A 21,066-nucleotide genomic window follows, 5' to 3' on the forward strand; every position below is an offset into this window, starting at 1 on the left:
CCCCAGCCAGTTACCCCTGCACTTAGCCCAATAACTTGGATTAGACCAAATTATTATAGCCCTCTGGAGTCCAAACTACAGTATGCCATAGGCAGAGAATAGGAGGGACCAAGGTGCACCAATGCCCCTGCACTGGCAGGGAACTGATTTGGTGAGATACGACCCAGATGAATTTATATTCCAGTGGCACCTAGACACCAGAAAAGATGAGGGCCCCAATGTGTACACATAGTGAGAGTCCCTGCCCCAAGGAGCAGAGGCTTGCGTGACAGTTTTTGTACCAGTATAACTGTGCCGCTTCACAGGTGATATACATTTACCAGCACAGTTACACCGTATGCTGGTATAGCTCATTCCTGTAAAAGAGGAGGAATATGCTAGACCAGTAAGGCATCTTCACGCTGGGGTAGTTTATTCCCCTCCTCTCACAGGAATAAAGCACCTTTATACTGGTATAATGCGTCCAGATTAGGGGCTGTGTGGCTTTAACTATACAGGTAGAAGACGGTACAACTTCTGTACAGTCTAAACGGACAAGAGACCAAGGCTAGCAGAAAGGAAAGATCAACATGCCCATTTTACAGATGGGAAATTGAGGTACAGAGAGACTAAGGGAATATCTGCACAGTGATTAAATGACCATGGCTGGCCCAGGTCAGCTGACTTGGGCTCGTGGGGCTGTAAAATTGCTGAGTAGATGCAAGTGGGGAGGGTCCCAGAGCCTGGGCTTGAGCCTGAGCCCAAACTTCCACACAGCAATTTTTAAGCCCTGAGAGCCTGAATCAGCAGACCTGGGCTATGGGGCCATGTTGCGGGTTTTTTATTCCAGTGCAGACATACATGGCAGTGGGCAGGCCACTGAGGGTAAGAAATCTATGCCAGAGGCAGGAGCTGGAGTCCCAGTCCAATGGCTTAACCATGAGGCCTCGCTTCCTCACTGAAATTCCCTCAGCCAGCCAGCTTCCTCAACATCTGCAGGACGTTCAGACAGCCGAGGAACAGAGCTTCACTACGTGCATGACACATGCATGGCACAGATAACCTGCACTGAAGGTAAGACAACAGGGCCAGTGGATAGGGCTCTAGACAGCCAAGTTTTATTGTTGGCCCTGCCCCGAACTCATACTTTGCCTACACATAAAGTTACACCAGTTTAGTTAAACTGGTTTAACTCAACCAGTACAAACCCAGGCGTCACCACTCTTATTTCTGTTTATTAGGAACAGGTTTAAGATGAACTGAAATAAGCTGCTCTTAAACCAAATACCATCCATGGAGAAGTTTGCAGTTTAAATTCACATCTGTAGGTGAACAAGTGCAGCTCTGTGTAGACAAGCCCTCAGTGTGACCCTTAGCTTTGGTCTCAGTTTCTTCAGCTGTGAATCAGGATTAAGGTTGATCTTTGTAAAGTATTTTGAGATCCAGGGATGAGAAGTATTTTGATGCATTATGTACCATATCTACTGTGCACAGGATGCTACACAGGCAACTGAGCTAAGTTCACTCACACGCATCCCACCCCAGGGGTTCCAACAACATGGCAGCCACAAGAGCAAAGCTCCAGTGGGTTGTGATATTATCAGGACTAACGGCAACTGTCAGAACTGCCCTGTGTTTTATGCCTTCGAAAATCTGTAGTAAAAGCACATTTTATCTGACGAGATGCCCCTCATCCCTCCTGCACATTTAGGTTTTTTTAAAACTTCACCTATGAATAACTAACTGTCACTACTGGCTGATGGTCTGGGACATCGGAGGTCACCTCACCAGTCACCCCTTGAATGTAGGTCATCAGAATAGTGCAATTACCATTCAAACACTTAGACAGCTGCTAGGGAGTGAACTCTGCATTCACCAGAGCGAACAAGCCTTTGTTTGCAGTGTTGGTCCCAAGATTGGAGACATAATGTGGGTGAGGCAATAACTTTCAGTGCACTTGGGGGAAGGAACAAGCTTTCGAGCTGCCAGAGCTCCTCCTCAGGTTACCCATTCCTGGTGCCTCTCAGCACATACTCAGGAAATCTAACAGCCTCCCACTGAGTCAGGACCCCATTGTAGCAGGCCCTGCACAAACCCCCACTCAGATCAGGGCTCCCCATGCCAGATACCACTCAAACCCCATCCTGCAAGTGGGAGCCATGCCCAGAGCTGGGGATTGAGCAGAGCATACAGTGAGTGGCACCAGGAATAGGTAACCTGACGTGCTGCGTGTAGCTCAAAAAACTGGTGCCTTCCACCAACAGAAGTTGGTCCAATAAAAGATATTCCCTCACCTGAATAATCCTTGACAAAACGCCCAGGGAACCCCCTTTCCACTATACCCAGGGCTGGGACATGTGGGAAGATTAAAGTTTTAGGAAGAGCTGGAGGAAAGGAGCAGTTCCATAGTTGTTTCAGCTTTCAAATACCAGCACAAGTGCTCCAGGCCTCTGGTATTGTTCCAGTGTGTAGGGTATACCCCAGAGCAAATCGAGATCTGCTCTCATTCTTAAAGGCATGGGTTGGGGGGGAGCAGCAGATGCCCCAGAGCCAGCTCGGGTCAACATTGCTCAAAGAGGGCCCCCAAGCCACCGACTAGGCTGTTTAAAGATTATGCAAGGTCATTCAGTGATGAGCAATCCCTGCTCTGCTAAAGCTGCCACCAAGAAAAGGGGTCAGGGTCCCTGTAACGCCGCAGATGGCTGTGAAGTGGACTCTGCCACTGGGCGCCATGTGAAATAGCTGCTGCAGCACAGAACTGCATTTTGTTACCCTTAAAACTAGCACCCAAGGGTGCCAAAGCATTTCACAAGCTACAGTGGCAGCCACCTGATGAGCACAAGGGTTGGGAAAAGAGACTCCCAAAGACGCTCTGTCCTTGCACAGTTAACTATGGAAGGCCCTAAAGCCAGAAGTGAGGAGATGAAAATCCTTGCCTCAGCATGTAGGCTACTTAAGAAACCCTAAGCATGCCTGCTGGCGCATTCCCTGAGGGCTAACAGAGCCAACCACAGGGCTGAAGAGGTTATTCAAACCCCGCAGGTATCCTCCAGAAAACGGAAGGGATCAGAACCACACAGTTAAGAGAGTCAGGAGGGCAAAGAGGGAATCTGAAAAACAATTAGCCAGCCATGTAAAGGCTGATACATTATTTAATCCATCGGAAGTAGGAAGGCAGTGAAAGAATCTTTAGACCCACTAGATCACCAGGGAGTAAATGGAGCAACTAAGGAGGATAAGGACAACACGGTGAAGTTGAAGCCAAGCAGAGGGCATCAGGATGGCACCGATCTTGCATCTGCCCTTGTCAGGCAATAAGGAGGACATGTCAATTGGACAGCATCCCGAGAGGAGATAAGAGAGCAAATGAAAAAATAAAGGCAAGGAGTGTCTAGTAGTTAGGATGCTAGTCTAGAACTCTGGACACCTGGGTTCAATTCCCTGCTCTGCCACAGACTCCATGTGTGACCTTGGGTGGGTCACTTAGCCCCGTGCCTCAGTTTCCCCATCTGTAAAATGGGGATAACAGCCCTGCCGCCTTGGATCACATAGGGGTTGGGAAGTAAATACATTAGACTGTGAAGTACTCAGATACTACAGTAAGAAAGACCTCAACTACCAGAGAGCACGCAAATGCAACAAGTAACCAGGCTTCTCCTGGACAGATTAAAACATTGCAAAGCCACTCAGCAAAGATGTCCTCAAAATTCAGCTGTTTTCCCCAAGCTCCAGGAAGAGAAAGCCTGCAGTGCATTGTTGAGCTAGCCCTCAGAAGGCCGGTTCTACATTAGCAGCACTTTGTGCTGTAGCATAGCTATACTGGGCGTAGCTTATATTGGCAAAACTGTGTATTCCAGAACACACATCCCATCCCCCTGCAGCAAAAGAAACAACAGCCGCAGCTTTGCTAGTGTAATTCCCTCTCCACTTGGGGCTTTTGCCAGCACAACTGTGTCACTCCACGATCGCCCCTCTTCACGCTCCTGCCCAACACAGCTAGGTGGGCAACGGTGTCTTGTGCAGACTTAAGCACCATGCTTTCATGCTTGCAGCCTGTAACTATGTACCGGGCTGCAATTTCCCCAGGAACCCCTGAGAAGCAGGCCTCAGTGCCAGGGGCAAGCCCTGTCCTTAGAAAGGCAACTGCAGCATGTTAAGAGATGGCTCAGAGACTCTCCATTCCCCTTTGACATCCCACGCCAGACGCATCTTATTCTCTTTTCAGCCTGCAGTGAAAGAAGGGCTGCCAGAGCCTCATTCCACAGAGCAAAGCCCTCCAAGGACCCCTAGTGGTGAGATGCCTCTCAGAGCTCCATTGCACTCAGCACAAGGTGGTTAGGAATCAGGGCACATACTGGTTGAGGGCAGTGGGCTATTCATCCCACAAAAAGGCTGGCTGCGCTGTGACTTGAATGCTGCCTCATTCTGTAGAAGTGGACAACAAGGTTTCTTCCTGACATATTCGGAGGTTTGGGGGATTTTTAATTTTTCTTCTAAATGCACGCCGGAGGGGTGGGAGGTTAGAAGAAACCAAGGAAAGGCAGCCCAAGAGCCAAGAATGAGAGCCCCGTTGCTGGCAAGCCCCCAAACCAAGGCAGTGTGAAAAGTAAACTTGCATTCCTTCCTCATCAGTGTTAAAAGAAACCCCCATCAATCTTCCCACAACAATTTAACTGTACCTCTTTTCAGGCCCCCATCACCAGAGAAGAAAGAGAACGGCAACCTTTGCCCTCCAACTGAGAATTTCACAGCTACCAAGTTTCTGCTTCAGTTCAACCCTGATCCAGATTTCTTTTATAATGAAGAGGATGGGAGAGGGGAGGATGGGGGGATTCTCCCCATCCCTGAAAGAATCTGTACACTTAAGCCCCCTCTCCTTCCCCCCTAAAAGCTGCACACAAGTGTGGCATGGATTACCTAACTGATCCTGTGTGCACAAATACCTGACTACACAACTGTGGTAGCTGTATGTGAAAAGTCTGATGCAGAAATGCACACAAGTTTGTTCCCCTCAAAAACTCTGAAACTGAAGCCTGCCATACAGTGGGACAGCAAATGTGCAAGAAAGTCGTTAGGGCTGAAATGCATAAAGCAGTGAGGCTATATCCAGGCAATACGTTCACTCAACATCAAGCAGCAATAGCCTTTAGCCCTTCAGGAGAGTGATGATGGTAGCTGGCTGAGGGCAAACTGATCAGGACTGAAGCCATTTTGTAACACTGACAGACCTGTCATCTCTCAGGATGGGTGCCCAGATCACTTTAGGCAGATTTTCAGAAACGTGTAATCAGTGCACAGAGTTTCACACCTCATCTGATGCCAGATGCTGCACAGAGCACCACAGAGGCTAGGTACAAATGCACTGCAACCACCAGCACTAGGGATGAAGCACCAGAGGCCCATTGATGACTGGGTTCTAAAACAGTAGAGAGATCTGAACTGTAGGGTGGCCTAGAGGGGTCAGACCTTGCCCACCCTGCACTGCTCTGCAGGAGACATAGCAGGATGCATGATGCCTGTCTGCAGGGTCACAGGAATAAGCAACACGTCAATCAGCATGAGTAACCTCTGGGGAGCAGAGGGACAAGAGCAAGACTTGCTAAAAGCCACTTTGACTTTGCATCTGCAAACACTTGTCTTTCTCCCACATCCCTCCTCCTGATACAGGGGCAGCAAGTGACCAGTCACAAGAGGGAGCCTGCCACAGACCATAGTACAACTAGGACTGAGCAAAGGCTACTTCCATCTTAGGACAGGCCAGTGGAACCCTGTGCTGGGCTAGGCAGCAGGCACCATAAAACCCAGCAGCACAAGGATGGGACAGCAAGAAGCTGAAAGACTGGAGCACCAGCTACCGACAGTACTTGACCCTTCTACATCATCGTCCCCCCCCCCCCCCAGCCTAGGATCTCAGGGCTGTTTAGACAAGCCAGTGAATTCTTGTTATAGGCAAGTCACATCATTGTACATGTGGAGAAACTGCCTCACCTTTCTGCGCCTCAAAGCACAGAGCCAGTGGTAGAAGAACAGAAACAGGGCTGCCAGAGTCCCAACGCCAGGCTTTAACCAGCTGCCCCTGCCTGGTCTCCAAAACACAGGGACACCATGACTAGTTAAGTGCCAGCAAAGGGCATCGTTTGCAATCCCCAGGCTGCAGCAGGAGCTCATTTTAAGACATGCAATGATCGGCACCTGCTGAAACCTCCCAAGTCACAGGCAGAGGTAACATCCCCAGAATTTGATACGGAAAGCATAGGTGCTTCTGGGTGGGGTGGAGGACGAGGTGCCTGCCTGCCTTGTCGTTCAAATAACTGCAGCCCTACTGGCACAGAGGGCTTGGGCCAACTGGCAGCTTCCTGGTCACGTCTTCCACCTGGGCCACTCCTCTATGATCATTCGAGGCTCATGCACAGGTTTCTTGCCAGTGCCCTTGCTTTGCCCTTCAATCTCAGCAAGCGTGGGGTCTTGGGACAGGGCCATCACCACAACCGCATCCATCAGGAATCCCATACGGAAGTGCTGCTTACAGATGTGTCAAATTGGGTTGCAAAGATCTTCCAGGATCCAGCTTATATTTGATTGAATGAATTTCTTTGCATTCATCCTCCCCCGTTAAAGCTGGCCTCCCTGCCTCCTTGAAAGCAAATATCCTCCCAAATTCAGTTCCTAATGAGCTCAATACTCCCAGGAAAGTTTTGCTATTAAATACAATTAAAACAAAATTTACACACACAAATGTCCCTTCCTCACCTTGCTGGTAACCACCACACAGTTCAGTTTAGAATGCCAAGCGATCAGCATTCAGCCCCAGGCCTGGAGGAAGCTACTGTACAGAGCTGACTAGAGCCAAGAGCAGATCCCAGACCTGCATCAGCTGTGCCATCTCGCTCCAGCAGTACTTATGTTGATCTCCCTCTCACACAGACTGGGCGTTATTACACTTAAAGACAGGGATTTACATACAGGCTGTCTATACAAATGAGAAATTAACATGCCCCACATGCTAGCTTCACTGATCAGTCACTTGCTATTGCGGCCCATCCACATCCCAAACCCATCCCACAGATTTAAGTGCCTTAGGGCAGGCATTCTGTTTGGCAGACTTGCTTGTGAAGCTCCTATTGCCCTTTGGGTGCTCTAAGAAATAAAGTTGAATCCAAGGCCTGATGCTAGAACAAAGGAGTAAGGAAGTGAATCTCAGGTCATGTTAAGTTCCCTGTACTCTTTTTGGTGCGCCCTATATTTTATGCTCTTTGCTTCACATGGGGTCCCATATTTTGGCCATGGCAAGTTGAAAGCTTAAAGCTGCAGCACAATGGGCCTAAAACCAACAGAGCAAAACTAAAAAGCAACCTGAACAAAGAGCTATTCACTTTGGCGAAAGTTTTTGTTAGGCGTCATTGCGCTTGCAATCTATGCCGCACTGAGAAAAGTTCTCTGGGCTTTACTGCCCAAGCCCATCCCAGAGGACAGGCAGTGCACCAAGGTTTGTACCCTTGCAATACTGGTGCATGCAGGGAGGGTGGCTGGTGGTGGAGAGGTTAGCAACACAGGGGAGCAGGGTCTCGGTTAGGGTGAGTGTGGCCAGGGGAAACTGATGTGACAAACTTTAGCAAAATCCAGAATTCTCTATTACTCATCAGGGATTCCCCTCCCCTCAGGTTTAACACTAACATCACGAGTGACACAAAATATTTAATACAAAGACACCACCCTTTTCACAGCTAGCTGAAAGTTTTATGACAAGTCCTCAGGTTTATTTTTTCCTCCCTAGATGTGAATGTTGGAAATTGGGGGCAATGTTAATCAACCACACCACCCACACAAATAACTGACTACCAGCTGGCTTGTCAGAAGTAACTGTTCTCCCCCTTGAGCTTCCAATGCCCTCCCTCCTTTAGAGCAGTTGGTTTCTTCATGAGAAAGAATGGTTATTCTTTGAAAACTCATGCCCACACGTGGGGGGGGGGGCAGATTTCTGAGGGAGCCATTCAGAATGGCTGTAACAATTCATCTACTGACTTAGCACTTCAGTTACCAGCAGGACTTCATAGACCCAAAAGGTAGGTACTGCCTGAGACACCTGTATCTTCTCCTTGCTCCTCACTGGAAGAGGACTGGAGCAAGTTAGTCCTCATGCCACACTGGGATCGTTCACTTTGTGATTTCTCCTCAGTTCTGATGCCCACTCAATTGGCTTGCATTAGGTTGATGAATTTTAAAAGAACCATTTAGCACAAAGTAATTCTCATGTTCCAAGTGATCTAAGCACTAGCCCTCAAAGCAGCCCAGGGAGGATGTGGGCACCATCCCTATTTTATGTCTAGGGAATCTGTAGTGATCAGTGTAAAACTGTGCCTTTGTTCACACAAAGATTGGCTATTGCTCTGAATATACAGAGAAATCTGAATGAGAGGTGCGGTCTTTACAAAGTCATCTTAACCACACGTAACACAGCTTCCTTTTGAAGTTTCTTTGCTCCTAACAGCAGTAAAACAAAGTAGGAAATATTCTCTGTTGGAAGGGTGGACATCTGAGACTGGGTGGGAATCAAAGTTCTTGTTCTATCACATTCTTTCTGTGGCCTTGGGTAAGTCAGTCAATGTGACATCTGATTCTATCTAGACTCACATCTCAAACATACTAATTCATCCAGGTTCCAGAACCTTTGTTGCTAGTGATGATACACTAGGCAGAACGAACATGTCCCAATCAGACTCCCACCCCACAGTGATGGTGCGACGTTTTTAGTTATGTGGGAAGAAAAAAAATAGATATAATTTACTTGTAAAGTGAGCAAATTTGATCTGGAGTCACTGAGAGAAACAAGACTCAGCAATGCCATTTTCACAGAATGTGTTTTTCAGACTATCCCTGAACTTTAAGTCTACCACATTCACCTGAATAGGTCATTTAAGACCCGGGGGGGGGGGGGGGGGGAGTATTTAGAGACTTGAGCCAGGAATAAAATGTTACCTACTTCACGTAGCTGTTGCTCTTAGAGATGTGTTGCTCGTGTCCGCTCCATGTCAGGTGTGCACGCTGCATGCCCAGTCATCGGAAAGTTTTCCCTTACTGGCATCTGTAGGGCTGGCTCTGGTGCCCCCAGAGCCCTGTGCTCATGCACCGGTATATTGGGCAGCGCTGGCCTTGTGCCTGCTCAGTTCCTTCTTCCCATCATCTCGGGAAGTAGGGCGGGTGATGAAATGGACGTGAACAGCGCATCAAAGAACGGTTACAAGAGGTAGGAAACCGTTTTTCCCTTATGTCAGTTTCATGTTAGGTGACTCACAAGCAGTATCCCTGGAGGTGGGCTCAGAGTTAACTGTTGAGTGGTATGTAATACTGCTCTGCTGAAGCCAGCATTGTCACAAGCCTGCTGGGTAATGGGATGCAAAGGTGTGGACAGACGACCAGGTAGCGGCTCTACAGATGCCTTCAATCGGGACCTGTGCCAGGAAGGCTGCTGATGAGGCTTGCGTTCTGGGCGGTCACAATCGCCGCCGGCGGCACTTTTGCCTGTTGATTACAAAACTGGATGCAGGCGGTTATCCACAAGGAGATTCTCCGAGAGGAGAGCGGGTGACCTTTCATCCTGTCTGCCACTGCAACAAAAGAGCTGTGTCGACTTAAGGAAGAGTCTGGTTCTCTCAAATGTAGAAGGCTAAGGCCCGCCTAACCTCCAGGATATGTAACCTACATTCTTAGATTTATGAGGCTCTGGAAAGAACACCAGAAGGAATATGTCCTGATTATTGTGAAACTGCACCACCACCTTTGGTAAGAAAGCTGGGTGGGGCTGCAACTGGACCTTATCATTGTAGAACCCCGGGTAGGGTGGTTCCTCTATGAGCACTCGAATTTCAGAGATTCTGCGAACCGAAGTGATTGCAACCACGAAGGAGACCTTCCACAAGAGAAGCAGCAGACAACATGAAGCTAATGGCTCAAAGACCGTACCAGGTTCTTGTCCCAAGGTGGGATAGGGTCACAAACTTAAAGTCGCTCCAGACCTTTCAAAAATCTAAAAAGGTTATATCATGGGAAAAGACCGATCTACCCTGGACTGGAGGATGGAAGGCTGAGATAGTCACCAAGTGAACTTTGGCTGACGAGAGTGCCAGACCTTGGTGCTTGAGATGCAACAGGTAATTTAGGAGACGGATTCTGGTCTGAAGCCCAATACGTAAAGCGCTTCCATTTGGCCAGGTAGATCACCCTAGCAGAGTGCTTTCTGCTACCCAGCAGGACCAGCTTGACTTGTGCTGAGCATGCCTGCTCCTCTGCATTCAGCCACGCAGCAGCCATGCTGTCAGGTGTGGGGATCCTAAGTTCGGGTGCAGCAGACGGCCATGGTTCTGGGACAGCAATTCCAGCCGGAGTGGGAGTTCCAACAGTGCTGCCTCAAGAGCTCTAACAGTGTGTTGAACCACTGCTGTGCAGCCATGCCAGAGCTATCAGGATCACCTTCGCCCTGTCCCACTTGATCTTCAAGAGGGTTCTGTGCACTAGAGGTATTGGTAGGAAAGTGTACATCCGTGCCCCTAACCAAGGGAACAAAGTGGCAGCGGACAGGAAACCTCTGTCAAGCCTGCAGATTGAGGAGAACCGGTGACACTTCCTGTTCTGCCTGGACACAAACAGATCCACCTGGAGTGACCCCCCCCCCCCCACCTCTGGGTGGAATAACCACTTGTGGCGAGACGAGAAGGACCTGCTGAGGAAATCTGCTAAGACATGCCTGGCCCCGGGAGGTGCGAAGCCACAAGATGAATGGTATGCTGTATGCAGAAGTCCCACAACCTGAGAGCCTCTTGACACAGGGCTGATGAGCAAGCCCCGCCCTGCTTGTTGATGTAGAACACCACGCCGGTATTGTCAGTTAGAATTTGGACCACCCCACCTCTCATGTAGGGAAAGAAGGTCTTGCAGGCCAGGCATATCGCCCCGAGTTCCCTGACATTTATGGGTAGGGAACGTTCTTCCCACAACCAGAGACCTTGTGTGCTGAGGTGGGCGCCCCACCCTAAGTACAAAGCATCGGAGACCAGTGTAACTGTCGAGCAAAGGGCTACAAAGGGGGTCCCTTCCAACACCACACGTGGGTCTCTCCACCACACCAGGGATGACAGAATGTGCAGTGGAACTGTGACCACGAGATCCAGATAGTGTCTGCCAGAAGTATAAACCGAAGCCAGCCACGTCTACGGGTGTCTAAGATGTGGTGGGCATGTTGGACGACGTAAGTACGTGCCGCCATGTGGCCCAGCAACCTGAGGCAGACCCAGGCAGTTGTGAGCAGGTGGGTTCTCACACGGGTGATAAAGTCAGACATGGCCTTGAACCGTGACTGGCAAAAAGGCCCTGGCCTGGGTAGAATCAAGCACTGCCCCTATAAATTCTATCCACTGAACCAGAATAAGGGTTAATTTTTGCGCATTTATGAATAGGCCCAGATCCTGACAAATGGCCCACAGCAAACTGAGGCGGTGCTAAACCTGTGCCTGTGACCTGCTTCTGATGAGCCAGTCATTGAGGTATGGGTAAATCTGTAGGTCTCAGGTAAGTGGCTATTACCACCATACATTTTGTGAAGACCCTTGGGGAGGAAGAGAGGCCAAAGGGCAGTGCTGTAAACTGGTAATGACGTTGGCCTACTATGAAACAGAGGAATCTCCTGTGTCCATGGAAAATAGAAATGTGAAAATAAGCGTCCTTTAAATCGAGGGCAGTGTACCAGTCTCCTGGATTCAGAGGGAATGGTGGAGGCCAGGGAGACCATGCAGAACTTCAACTTCTTGAGATATTTGTTGAGGTGATGCAAGTCTAGGACGAGTTTGAAGCCCCCTTTGGCCTTCAGGGTTAGGAAGTATCAGGAATAAAATCCCTTCCCCCTCATATCTTGAATTTTTTTTTTTTTTTTTTTTTTACGACCCCTATCCATAGGAGGGTCTCCACCTTCTGGATGAGAAGTCACTCGTGAGAAGGGTCCCTGAAGAGGAACAGGGAAGGGGGGGAGGGGGAAGAAAACTATAGGGTGTCCCCAGCTGCTATGGTGTGGAGCACCCAGTGATCTGAAGTGATTTGGGCCCATGCAGCAAGGAATGTGGATAACTGGTTCAAAAATAAAAGGGGGGCTGGATCCAGGTGCAAATCCAGTGCGTTGTCCTCAGGCACACTATTAACATGACTGCTGCAGACCACCTTGGCGGCAAAGGGGGCCCGGCTGCGGGGCCAAGGAAGATGTGGCAGAGTGATGGTGTTTATAACCCATCTCTTCTCCCGGAGGCGCTCTGCTGAGACAGGCCCGAGCATCCAGGCGGGAGCAGAGGCAGCCGGAACTGCCTCTAGAGGCCCGAGGTGTGTACAACCTGAGGAAGGGCAGGGTGGCCCTCGAGCCCTTCAGCCTAATCTCTCTGCTGCTAAAAAAGGGTGTTGCCCTTGAAGGGGAGCTCCTGGATCAAGGAGTTGGACCTCGTTTGATAGCCTACAGGACTGTAGCCACGAACTGCATCTCGTAGAATGACAGACACCACTGACTGAGCTGCAGAGTCAGCTGCATCCAGTGCCGCTTGGAGAGAGGCCCTGGCCACCGCTCTGCCCTCTTCCAAGATTGCTGAGAATTCATGCTTTGCCTCCTGGGGTAGAGAGTCTGAAGCTGGCCATCAAGTCCCAGTTTTGTAACTGTACCATCCCAGCAGCGCCTGCTGATTGGTGATACGTAACTGTGGACTAGCTGAAGAATAAATTTTTCTTCCAAAAAGTGTTTTAGCATCCTTGTTTTTAGGGTTGCGCTAGATTGCCTGTCTGTCCCATTCATTGGCAACCGATTTAGTTGGGGATTGGTCCTGCTTTGAGCAGGGGGGTGGACTAGATGACCTCCTGAGGTCCCTTCCAACCTGATATTCTATGATTCTATGAACTGAGACCACCGGTAACCCAGGGGGAGGGTGGGAATACATGTACTTGAACCCTTGGGCCGGGACATAGTCCTTTTTCTCTGCCCTCTTTGATGTTGGGGGCAGAGAGGATGGCGTTTGCCACAGTGCTCTGACTTGTTTCAGCTCCCAGTCATGCACTGGTAGGGCCACCTTTGATGGGGCCGCCGCAGCCAAGATATCTGACAGGCTGCCAGATGGCTCCTTAAGCTCCTCGATCTCCAGACCCAGGTTGGAGGCCACCCTCTCCAGGAGCTCCTGGTGGACATCTGTCATCCCTGGTGTGGTGGAGAGACCCACGTGTGGTGTTGGAAGGGACCCCCTTTGTAGCCCTTTGCTCGACAGTTACACTGGTCTCCGATGCTTTGTACTTAGGGTGGGGAGCCCACCTCAGCACACAAGGTCTCTGGTTGTGGGAAGAACGTTCCCTACCCATAAATATCAGGGAACTCGGGGCGATATGCCTGGCCTGCAAGACCTTCTTTCCCTACATGAGAGGTGGGGTGGTCCAAATTCTAACTGACAATACCGGCGTGGTGTTCTACATCAACAAGCAGGGCGGGGCTTGCTCATCAGCCCTGTGTCAAGAGGCTCTCAGGTTGTGGGACTTCTGCATACAGCATACCATTCATCTTGTGGCTTCGCACCTCCCGGGGCCAGGCATGTCTTAGCAGATTTCCTCAGCAGGTCCTTCTCGTCTCGCCACAAGTGGTTATTCCACCCAGAGGTGTGGGGGGGGGGTCACTCCAGGTGGATCTGTTTGTGTCCAGGCAGAACAGGAAGTGTCACCGGTTCTCCTCAATCTGCAGGCTTGACAGAGGTTTCCTGTCCACTGCCACTTTGTTCCCTTGGTTAGGGGCACGGATGTACACTTTCCTACCAATACCTCTAGTGCACAGAACCCTCTTGAAGATCAAGTGGGACAGGGCGAAGGTGATCCTGATAGCTCTGGCATGGCTGCACAGCAGTGGTTCAACACACTGTTAGAGCTCTTGAGGCAGCACTGTTGGAACTCCCACTCCGGCTGGAATTGCTGTCCCAGAACCATGGCCGTCTGCTGCACCCGAACTTAGGATCCCCACACCTGACAGCATGGCTGCTGCGTGGCTGAATGCAGAGGAGCAGGCATGCTCAGCACAAGTCAAGCTGGTCCTGCTGGGTAGCAGAAAAAAAAAAAAAAAAAAGAGAGAACAAGGAGGCAGCCACAGGCAGTGCAGCTGATTCTTCCTTGACCGCTGCTGCCAACTGCACAGACGCTGCTGGAATCTCAGTGCCAGATCTGGTTCTGACTCAGTTCCCGGTGCTGGACGTGCCAGAGGCAAGGCTTGGCCCTCAGAAACTACCAAGGGTGCCTGGAGAGAATATGAGCCCTGCATGGGAGGGCACCCCCAAGAAGTCCAATACACCCACTGATGTGACCACTGAGTGGGTGGCTAGGGACCAGAAGTCGGGCCTGCCGCAGGCTCCAGCCCATAAGACCAGTGCTGGCGATGCCTCAGAGGTGGGGAAGGCTTACTCTCAGACCCCAAGAAGGACTCTTCCCTAGGAGGTCAAAGTGGAGCTGAAGCGGGTGCGTGCTGATAGCTGTGGCTGGCTAGAGAGCGGCACCACAGGGTCGGTGATTGGTCTCTCGGTGCCAGAGATGTACTTCATGATGCCAGGAGGGCAGAGACTGTGAGCGACATGGTGATGGGGAGTTCTGGGCTGGGGAATTGGTGCTATGTCAGAGGTGCAGCTAGTGATCTCACTGCAAGTTTCTCTTTCGAGGGAACCACCTTTGAGGAGTCAGCCGAGGATGGGCCTGGGTATCGAGGCGTGGGTGGCACAGGGAGAGACATCAAGTCTCTTGTAGCCCAAAAGGCCTCCGGCATTGAGGGAGCCACGAAATGTTGCGGGCCCCGACCATGTCCGGGAGTTGGCGGTGGTTCACAATTCAGTCTCTGTACCCTAGGTGACCTGACCACTGTCAGATGCGGCTCCAGGGAAGATGAGTGGCCCTACACAGGTCTTGGCTCATGCAGGGACTCCCATGATGCCGTGGAATGACCTCCGTCGGACCGCAACTTCTCATGCCTCTTCCTAGGTACAGAAGAAAGGGAGCGGTGCCAGGAAGGTCCCAGTGCCGGTGGAGCAGCCTGCAGACGCCAAAGTGCTCAGTGCCCAGTCAGAGCAGCAGAGTTCCAATGTGGGGCCCAGGGAAGCCTCTGCCTACAGGGCTTTTAGCCAGCTGTCCCTCAAAGAGTCCAAGCAAAATAAACCACTAGGGGACTTGCGAAAGCAAGGTACGTTCCAACAACCGTCACTGGTGGAAAGAAGGAACTGAGAGGGCACGGGGCCAGCGGGGTCCAATATACCAGCACATGAGCACAGTGTTCCAGAGCCAGCCCCACAGATACCACTAGGGTAAAAATTTCCGACAACCGTGCACGTGGGCGTGCACACACCTAACATGGAATCAACATGAGCAAGACTTGAAGAAGAATGTCACTAACTCCTTCAGCTGGAAAACCTCACAGAAGTGGGTTTTTTACCCATGAAAGCTTATGCTCAAATAAATCTGTTAGTCTTTAAGGTGCCACCGGACTTCTTCTTGTTTTTGCAAAATTAAGTGAAAAGATATAGCATATGCAGTATCAGGCATGAAGTTAATTGTTCGGGTGAATTAGGAAATGGTGTTACAATGGGAGTTTAAAAGCTGTAATCATTTTTGAAGAACAGGTTTCCAAGACACAATTAAGGAATTCAATACTATATTTAAACAGAAGCATTATAAAGATCAAACGTACATTTTCCTCTGCTTTAAGCCATTTGCTTTTTGTGGTGTTCCTCAGCTTGACAATGAAACTCATCTGTTTCACTACTTATAGCATTTCACTGTCAGGTTTTCATGCCCTAGCATAATGCTGCAATGTTTGCCCTGTAATACTGCAAGGATATGGGTATGTTTAAAAATATATTTCCACTGGAAATTAAAGAAGTCTTATGGAAATACACCCATTAGTCTTGAGTTCCATAAAAGCTGGGTTTCACTACACAAGATTTTAGATCATTTAGCGATAACACTGGATCAAGTTTGATCTATGTTAAAGAAATCCCTCAGCCTGAACAGGAGCAGAAATGCAAGGAAAAACACTGAGTGTGTTGAACTAGTGCAGGGGTCTCAAACACGCAGCCTGCAGGCCGGTTATTTTGTACAGCCCGCCAGCTCCCTGAGGCGTCCCCGCCCCTCCAGCATTTACCTAGAGCGGCTCCGGCCCAGGGCGCACCGGGGACAGGGCAGGCTCCTTGCCTACCTTGCCCCCACGCCTTTCCAGGAAGCAGCAGGGACCTGGGGGAGGGCTCAGGAGTCTGTGTGTTGCACTGGCCACTCCTCCAGGCACTGCTTCCCGCAGCTCCCATTGGCCAGGAATGGGGAACCGCAGCCAGTGGGAGCTTCAGGGGAGGTACCTGGAGGAGTGGCCTGGGCAACACACAGACCCCTGTGCCCTCCCCCTCCGGGTCCCGGCCGCTTGCTGGAGCCGCGTGGGGGCAGGGCAGGCAGGCAAAGATGCTCCCGGTGCACACCAGGCTGAACCTGCCCCCCAAATTCCTCCTGCAGTCAAACCCCTGCCCTGAACCCCCTGCTGCACCTCACACCCTGACTCCCTGCCCTAAGCCCTGTGCCACACCCTGCACCCCCTGGGGGCAAGAAAGGGGGGCGATCAGTGGTGCAGCCCTCGGACCAATGTACTAGTCCTCATGTGGCCTCATGGTCATTTGAGAGTTTGAGACACCTACAATGATAAAACTGTGCAAGGTTTTAGATCAGTGGTTTCCCCAGCTTGCTACTGTATCTGCTGCTCTGGAGTTCCAGAAAGGAAATCATCTGTTACAGTGCCACTAACTCTGGGCTACACCGTCTCTGAATATCACCTGGCTGGCTCTGTTCTACTGACTGCTTTCAGCAGGATTCTGAGAGCTAGGTCAGGGTTGGGAGAGGGAAAGAAGAGTTGAGACACAAAGATGATTCATAGAAAGCTAAGGTGTATTCTCAGTTACTGGGCTCTGCCCTGTGGGGAACACCTGGTCTGGCAAATCCGGTTCGTAAGTCAAACATGTGGGGGGTGAACAACATATAACATGGACCAACTCCTACCTCACTGTCTCAAGTGCATTTCTTCCCTTCCTCTGGGACAGCTCGTTTGGGAACAGTGCAGGGAGTGATTCAGGAGCAGCTCAGGAGGACTGAGCAGCTGCAGTAAGGCATTAAATACTGTATGGACACCTTGTTCTACTATAGGTTAGTGTTTAAGGCTGGCATCGAGACACACTAGCATGAACGTTCTGATCCTCGGAAGCCAGACGTCCTTTCAGCTCCAGCCCAGCATAGGACGATCGCTCCAAATTAGTTTGAGGGTATGCTAGTAAGACAACCTCTAATCACCTGGAAGATCAGTGGCTAACACTGCTGCTTCCTCTTCGAGGGGGCAAGTATCCCCAGGGGAGGGAACACTGCACGACAACAGGCCACCTCCCCCAGGGACATGTGGGGCAACAGGAAGAATGCTCAAGCTTCTAGCCAGTACAAGGCTGGACCGTGCATTTGATGTTGCACTGCAGGATGTGTGGAGCCTTATAAACAAAAGGTGCCAGATTCCTGCCCCCGTGGCCTTAGAACACACTGGAGAGGTGAAAATGAATGTTATGATGCAGGTGTACTTAGAAACCCCCAAGAATATCCTGGGAAGGCTCTGTGCGTCTGCTCCAATCACCCATACCCTACAGATAAGTCATAGCTTACAAATGGCTGCTGTAAAATTGTCTAGAGCAGGGAGTAAACCTGAAGCAGTTGTTCTCAAACTGTAGGTTGGGACCTCAAAGTGGGTTGCGACCCCATTTTAATGGGATCATCTGGGCTGGCTTAGACTTGCTGGGGCCCAGGGCCAGGGCCAAAGCATGAGGGCTTCAGTCCTGGGCGGTGGGGTGAAAGTTACAGTGCCCTTGCCTGGAGCTGAAGTCCTTAAGCTTTGGCCCTACAGCCTGGGGTAGTGGGGCTTGGGCAGGTTCAGGCCTGGGGTCATGTAGTAATTTTTGTTATCAGAAAGGGGTTGCGGTGCAATGAAGTTTCAGAACCCCTAACCTAAAGAAAAAGCTACCCTGAGCCTCTATAGCGCTACCTGTGGCAGTGTCAGAAACTGAATCCTAATCCCTTACCTACAGTCCTCACTGCAGTCACATTAGCAATCTCCTCCCTCTTCCCACCCCTCCAAAAAAGGTATTTCGGGCATTCCCATTTTCACTGCAGCAGGAAGTGAACAAAGCAGGTTAGGAGCCAGCTGAGCAGTGTTATTTAATGGACTGAATCTTCTACAGATTTCCTAAGTAAAAAACATTTACATAAATAGGCAGGATTAAATAAATCCTCAAATTACTTTTGAGCTGTTCCCAGTTATGTCACATGAAGGAAATGCATCACCAGGGTCCTTTCTGCATTGCTTATTTTTAAATATTAAAAACAAACAATTGTAACATGACTCACTGCAATTTCCTGCCAAGCCAGAGTCTATCTGCAAAATGTGGGCTTTCTAGAGCATTGCAAATGCAGATGGGATGCTTTGAAAATGCTTGCATCATAAGTAGCAGGGTATGGAATGTGGCCATGCAGTCATTTGGATTTGCAAGTACAAATCATTCCCTTGATATTACTTATTTTCCCCATCTCTCAACAATCCCCTTAACCAAGGATTTATTCCAGGCTCGGTGACTTTGCCTTCCTAGTCATGCAGTCCAAAACCGATATTTCATTATTTTCAGTCTGCTGAGAAAGTCTGACCTATGAGTCTACCAAAGACCACTAGTAGGGCTATGTTCATTAGGCATTTAACACTGGCTGCACTCCTGCCTTCTAACACAGCTAACATTAGCATCAGAAGTTAGGAACGCTACCGGCCTCTGATGGTAACTGCCAGGTCTGCTAATGTCTAATGCAGAAGGGCTTGATGAGCCACTTGATGAAGGGGGAAGAGGTGAACATTAGGGGCTGTGAAAATAGACCAGGGAAGGGTGATGCAGAGAAAAGAGAAGGAAGAGGAAATAGAGACTAGACAAGAAAAAGCCTAGGTGCTCTCAGGAATGGGAGCATCTTGTTAGACAGAAAGCAAAGTGCCTCCAGAATGCCAAGCCAAGCACAAGGAAGTGATCATAGAAGATTAGGGTTGGAAGAGACCTCAGGAAGTCACCTAATCCAATCCCCTGCTCAAAGCAGGACCAATCCCAACTAAATCATCCCAGCCAGGGCTCTCTCTCAAACCGGGCCTTAAAAACCTCTAAGAATGTAAGGTTTTGATGGGCAGGGCCCAATTGCTGGGCCCAAGGCAGGGAGCAAAGACTCGAGCATGCATGTTCCTTTTAGAATACTGACACCTACTTTGCTCATGGCAGAAAGACTCTTGCTGACAAGTGAGAGGCTAATCCAGTCTTTCCCCAGCAATCGGGGAGACCCAGCAAATGCCAGGCAGAAGAGACCTCACACACTCCTGTTACAAGGTGCAGAGTCATCAACTCTGCAGCAGGAGCAGCTCAAGAAGAATCGCTGGCAGACAAGAACAAAATATTCATCTAAAGATGTCAAAAGCGTATCACTCACCCAGGTTAAAATCCCTCCCCTGCCTTGAGGTAAATATTTCAATTTTACAGGCAAGAGTGAAGTGAAGCAAAGCATCTTTCCCAATGTCCCAGGGCGTCAGCTTCAGAGTCAGAAATAGAACCCAGGAGTCCAACACTAAGCCCCAGTTCTTACCACTGCAGGCAGTACTGCCAGCTGTTGTATTCCCTTGGCTGTAGCAGGTTACCCTGGTATACTGGTTTAGTTCTCTGTATTGCATGGCTCTAAGCCTAGAGCCTTATCCATTTAGCAACAACACGGTAAGTGGAGACACCTGCCAAGGCAGGGCAAGGTCCTCCTTAGCTCTCCTCCTAACTCATGTTGCTAGTCAAAATCTCAGCACACCAGGCCAACACAACCCCAACACTGGCTACAGCACACCAGTCAGGCCTAATTGCCCCATTCCCATGATCTCCCTCAGGCATAAATAACGAGGTAGTGTCCGATTTCTGAACAAAAGGATATTGAGAGCAGCTTAATGTAACACTGAGTCCGATTGACACAGATTGGTGAAATACTGGCTGCACCAGCTGAGAGCCAGGTACCGAATGTAGCCTATACCTGCATTGCCATTAAAGGTGTGTTTAACCGCAGCACAACACACGAGCCATCCAGGTGCAAAACCCTGGTGGAGAGAAGGGGCTGCAAGGCAGCCAGGCCAAGTCAGCCATGGGCAAGAAAGTAAAGGGTTGATTTCACCTACCTACCTTGTGGTAAAAGCTGCAGGGGCCTGGTCTCCGATAGGATATTGCAGTGGGCTAGCTACTGCACACGAATTATCCTTCTGTACACTATCTGGTTTCCACACTGCCCAGTAGAATCAAGCAAGTAAACAACTGCAAATCAGGTGGAGGCCCCTCCACTAAGGTTGGCCTTGTGCTGGGTGACTTGGTTCCTCTCCCCCACACACAGGTCAGTGCAAGAGACAGCAGGGGCGCTCAAGCCCCCACCCACAATGGCCAGTCAGTAACTGGCCTTAACATCACCAGGCTTTGCCCTCAGCAGCCCACTGAGGGGAGTAGGGAAGTTCACACTCTAGAGTCACAGGGTTCATCCCAGGCTTGACTGTGGGAGTCAGTGAAATTACAGCTAGAGATGAGTTTGTCAGTAGACTCAGTGAGACAGCACTGGATTGGGTCACATGTAGGGAACTCTCTGCAGCCACAAGGGCTAGACAATCCTGCAGAGCCAGAGAAGAGCTAATATAGCAAACTGGTGTGTTCCAACCTATCTGCGCTGGTCCGGGTGAGCCCAAAGCTAAGATGAGAGCATGAGAGCTGGCAAGCACAGCCAAGGGGGTTTCTATATGAGGTGTAATACTCACCTCGTCTGACTCATCTGATAATGTCCGTAGCAAAATGGGAAAGAGGCCGTCTGTATGCCGGAACATCTGAAACCAGAAAAACACATGGCCTCAGAGTCACAGAATCTGGAATATCCCCTCCCACACACCTGGAGCCATCCTCATCAGTGCAAAAGGCTAGTGCAGCTTTGCATGCATTTTTC

The 21,066-nt window shown here is 50.0% G+C and overlaps 1 protein-coding gene across 9 annotated transcripts in view; it reads right to left on the reverse strand.

Annotated features, from left to right (window-relative positions):
- Positions 1–21,066, reverse strand: part of VAC14 (VAC14 component of PIKFYVE complex) — a 185,528-nt gene that overhangs the window by 110,328 nt on the left and 54,134 nt on the right. For all 9 annotated transcript variants that reach the window (XR_006275199.1, XR_006275198.1, XR_006275200.1 and 6 more), the window contains one exon: positions 20,885–20,950. Coding sequence is in view for 6 of the 9 variants with exons in the window: in XM_043495198.1 (XP_043351133.1) it covers positions 20,885–20,950 (66 nt within the window). In the remaining 3 variants the exon portion in view is untranslated. The remainder of the gene's footprint in view (positions 1–20,884; positions 20,951–21,066) is intronic.

Source organism: Dermochelys coriacea, chromosome 12, assembly GCF_009764565.3.
Source record: "Dermochelys coriacea isolate rDerCor1 chromosome 12, rDerCor1.pri.v4, whole genome shotgun sequence".
Classification (NCBI taxonomy): Eukaryota; Metazoa; Chordata; order Testudines; family Dermochelyidae; genus Dermochelys; species Dermochelys coriacea.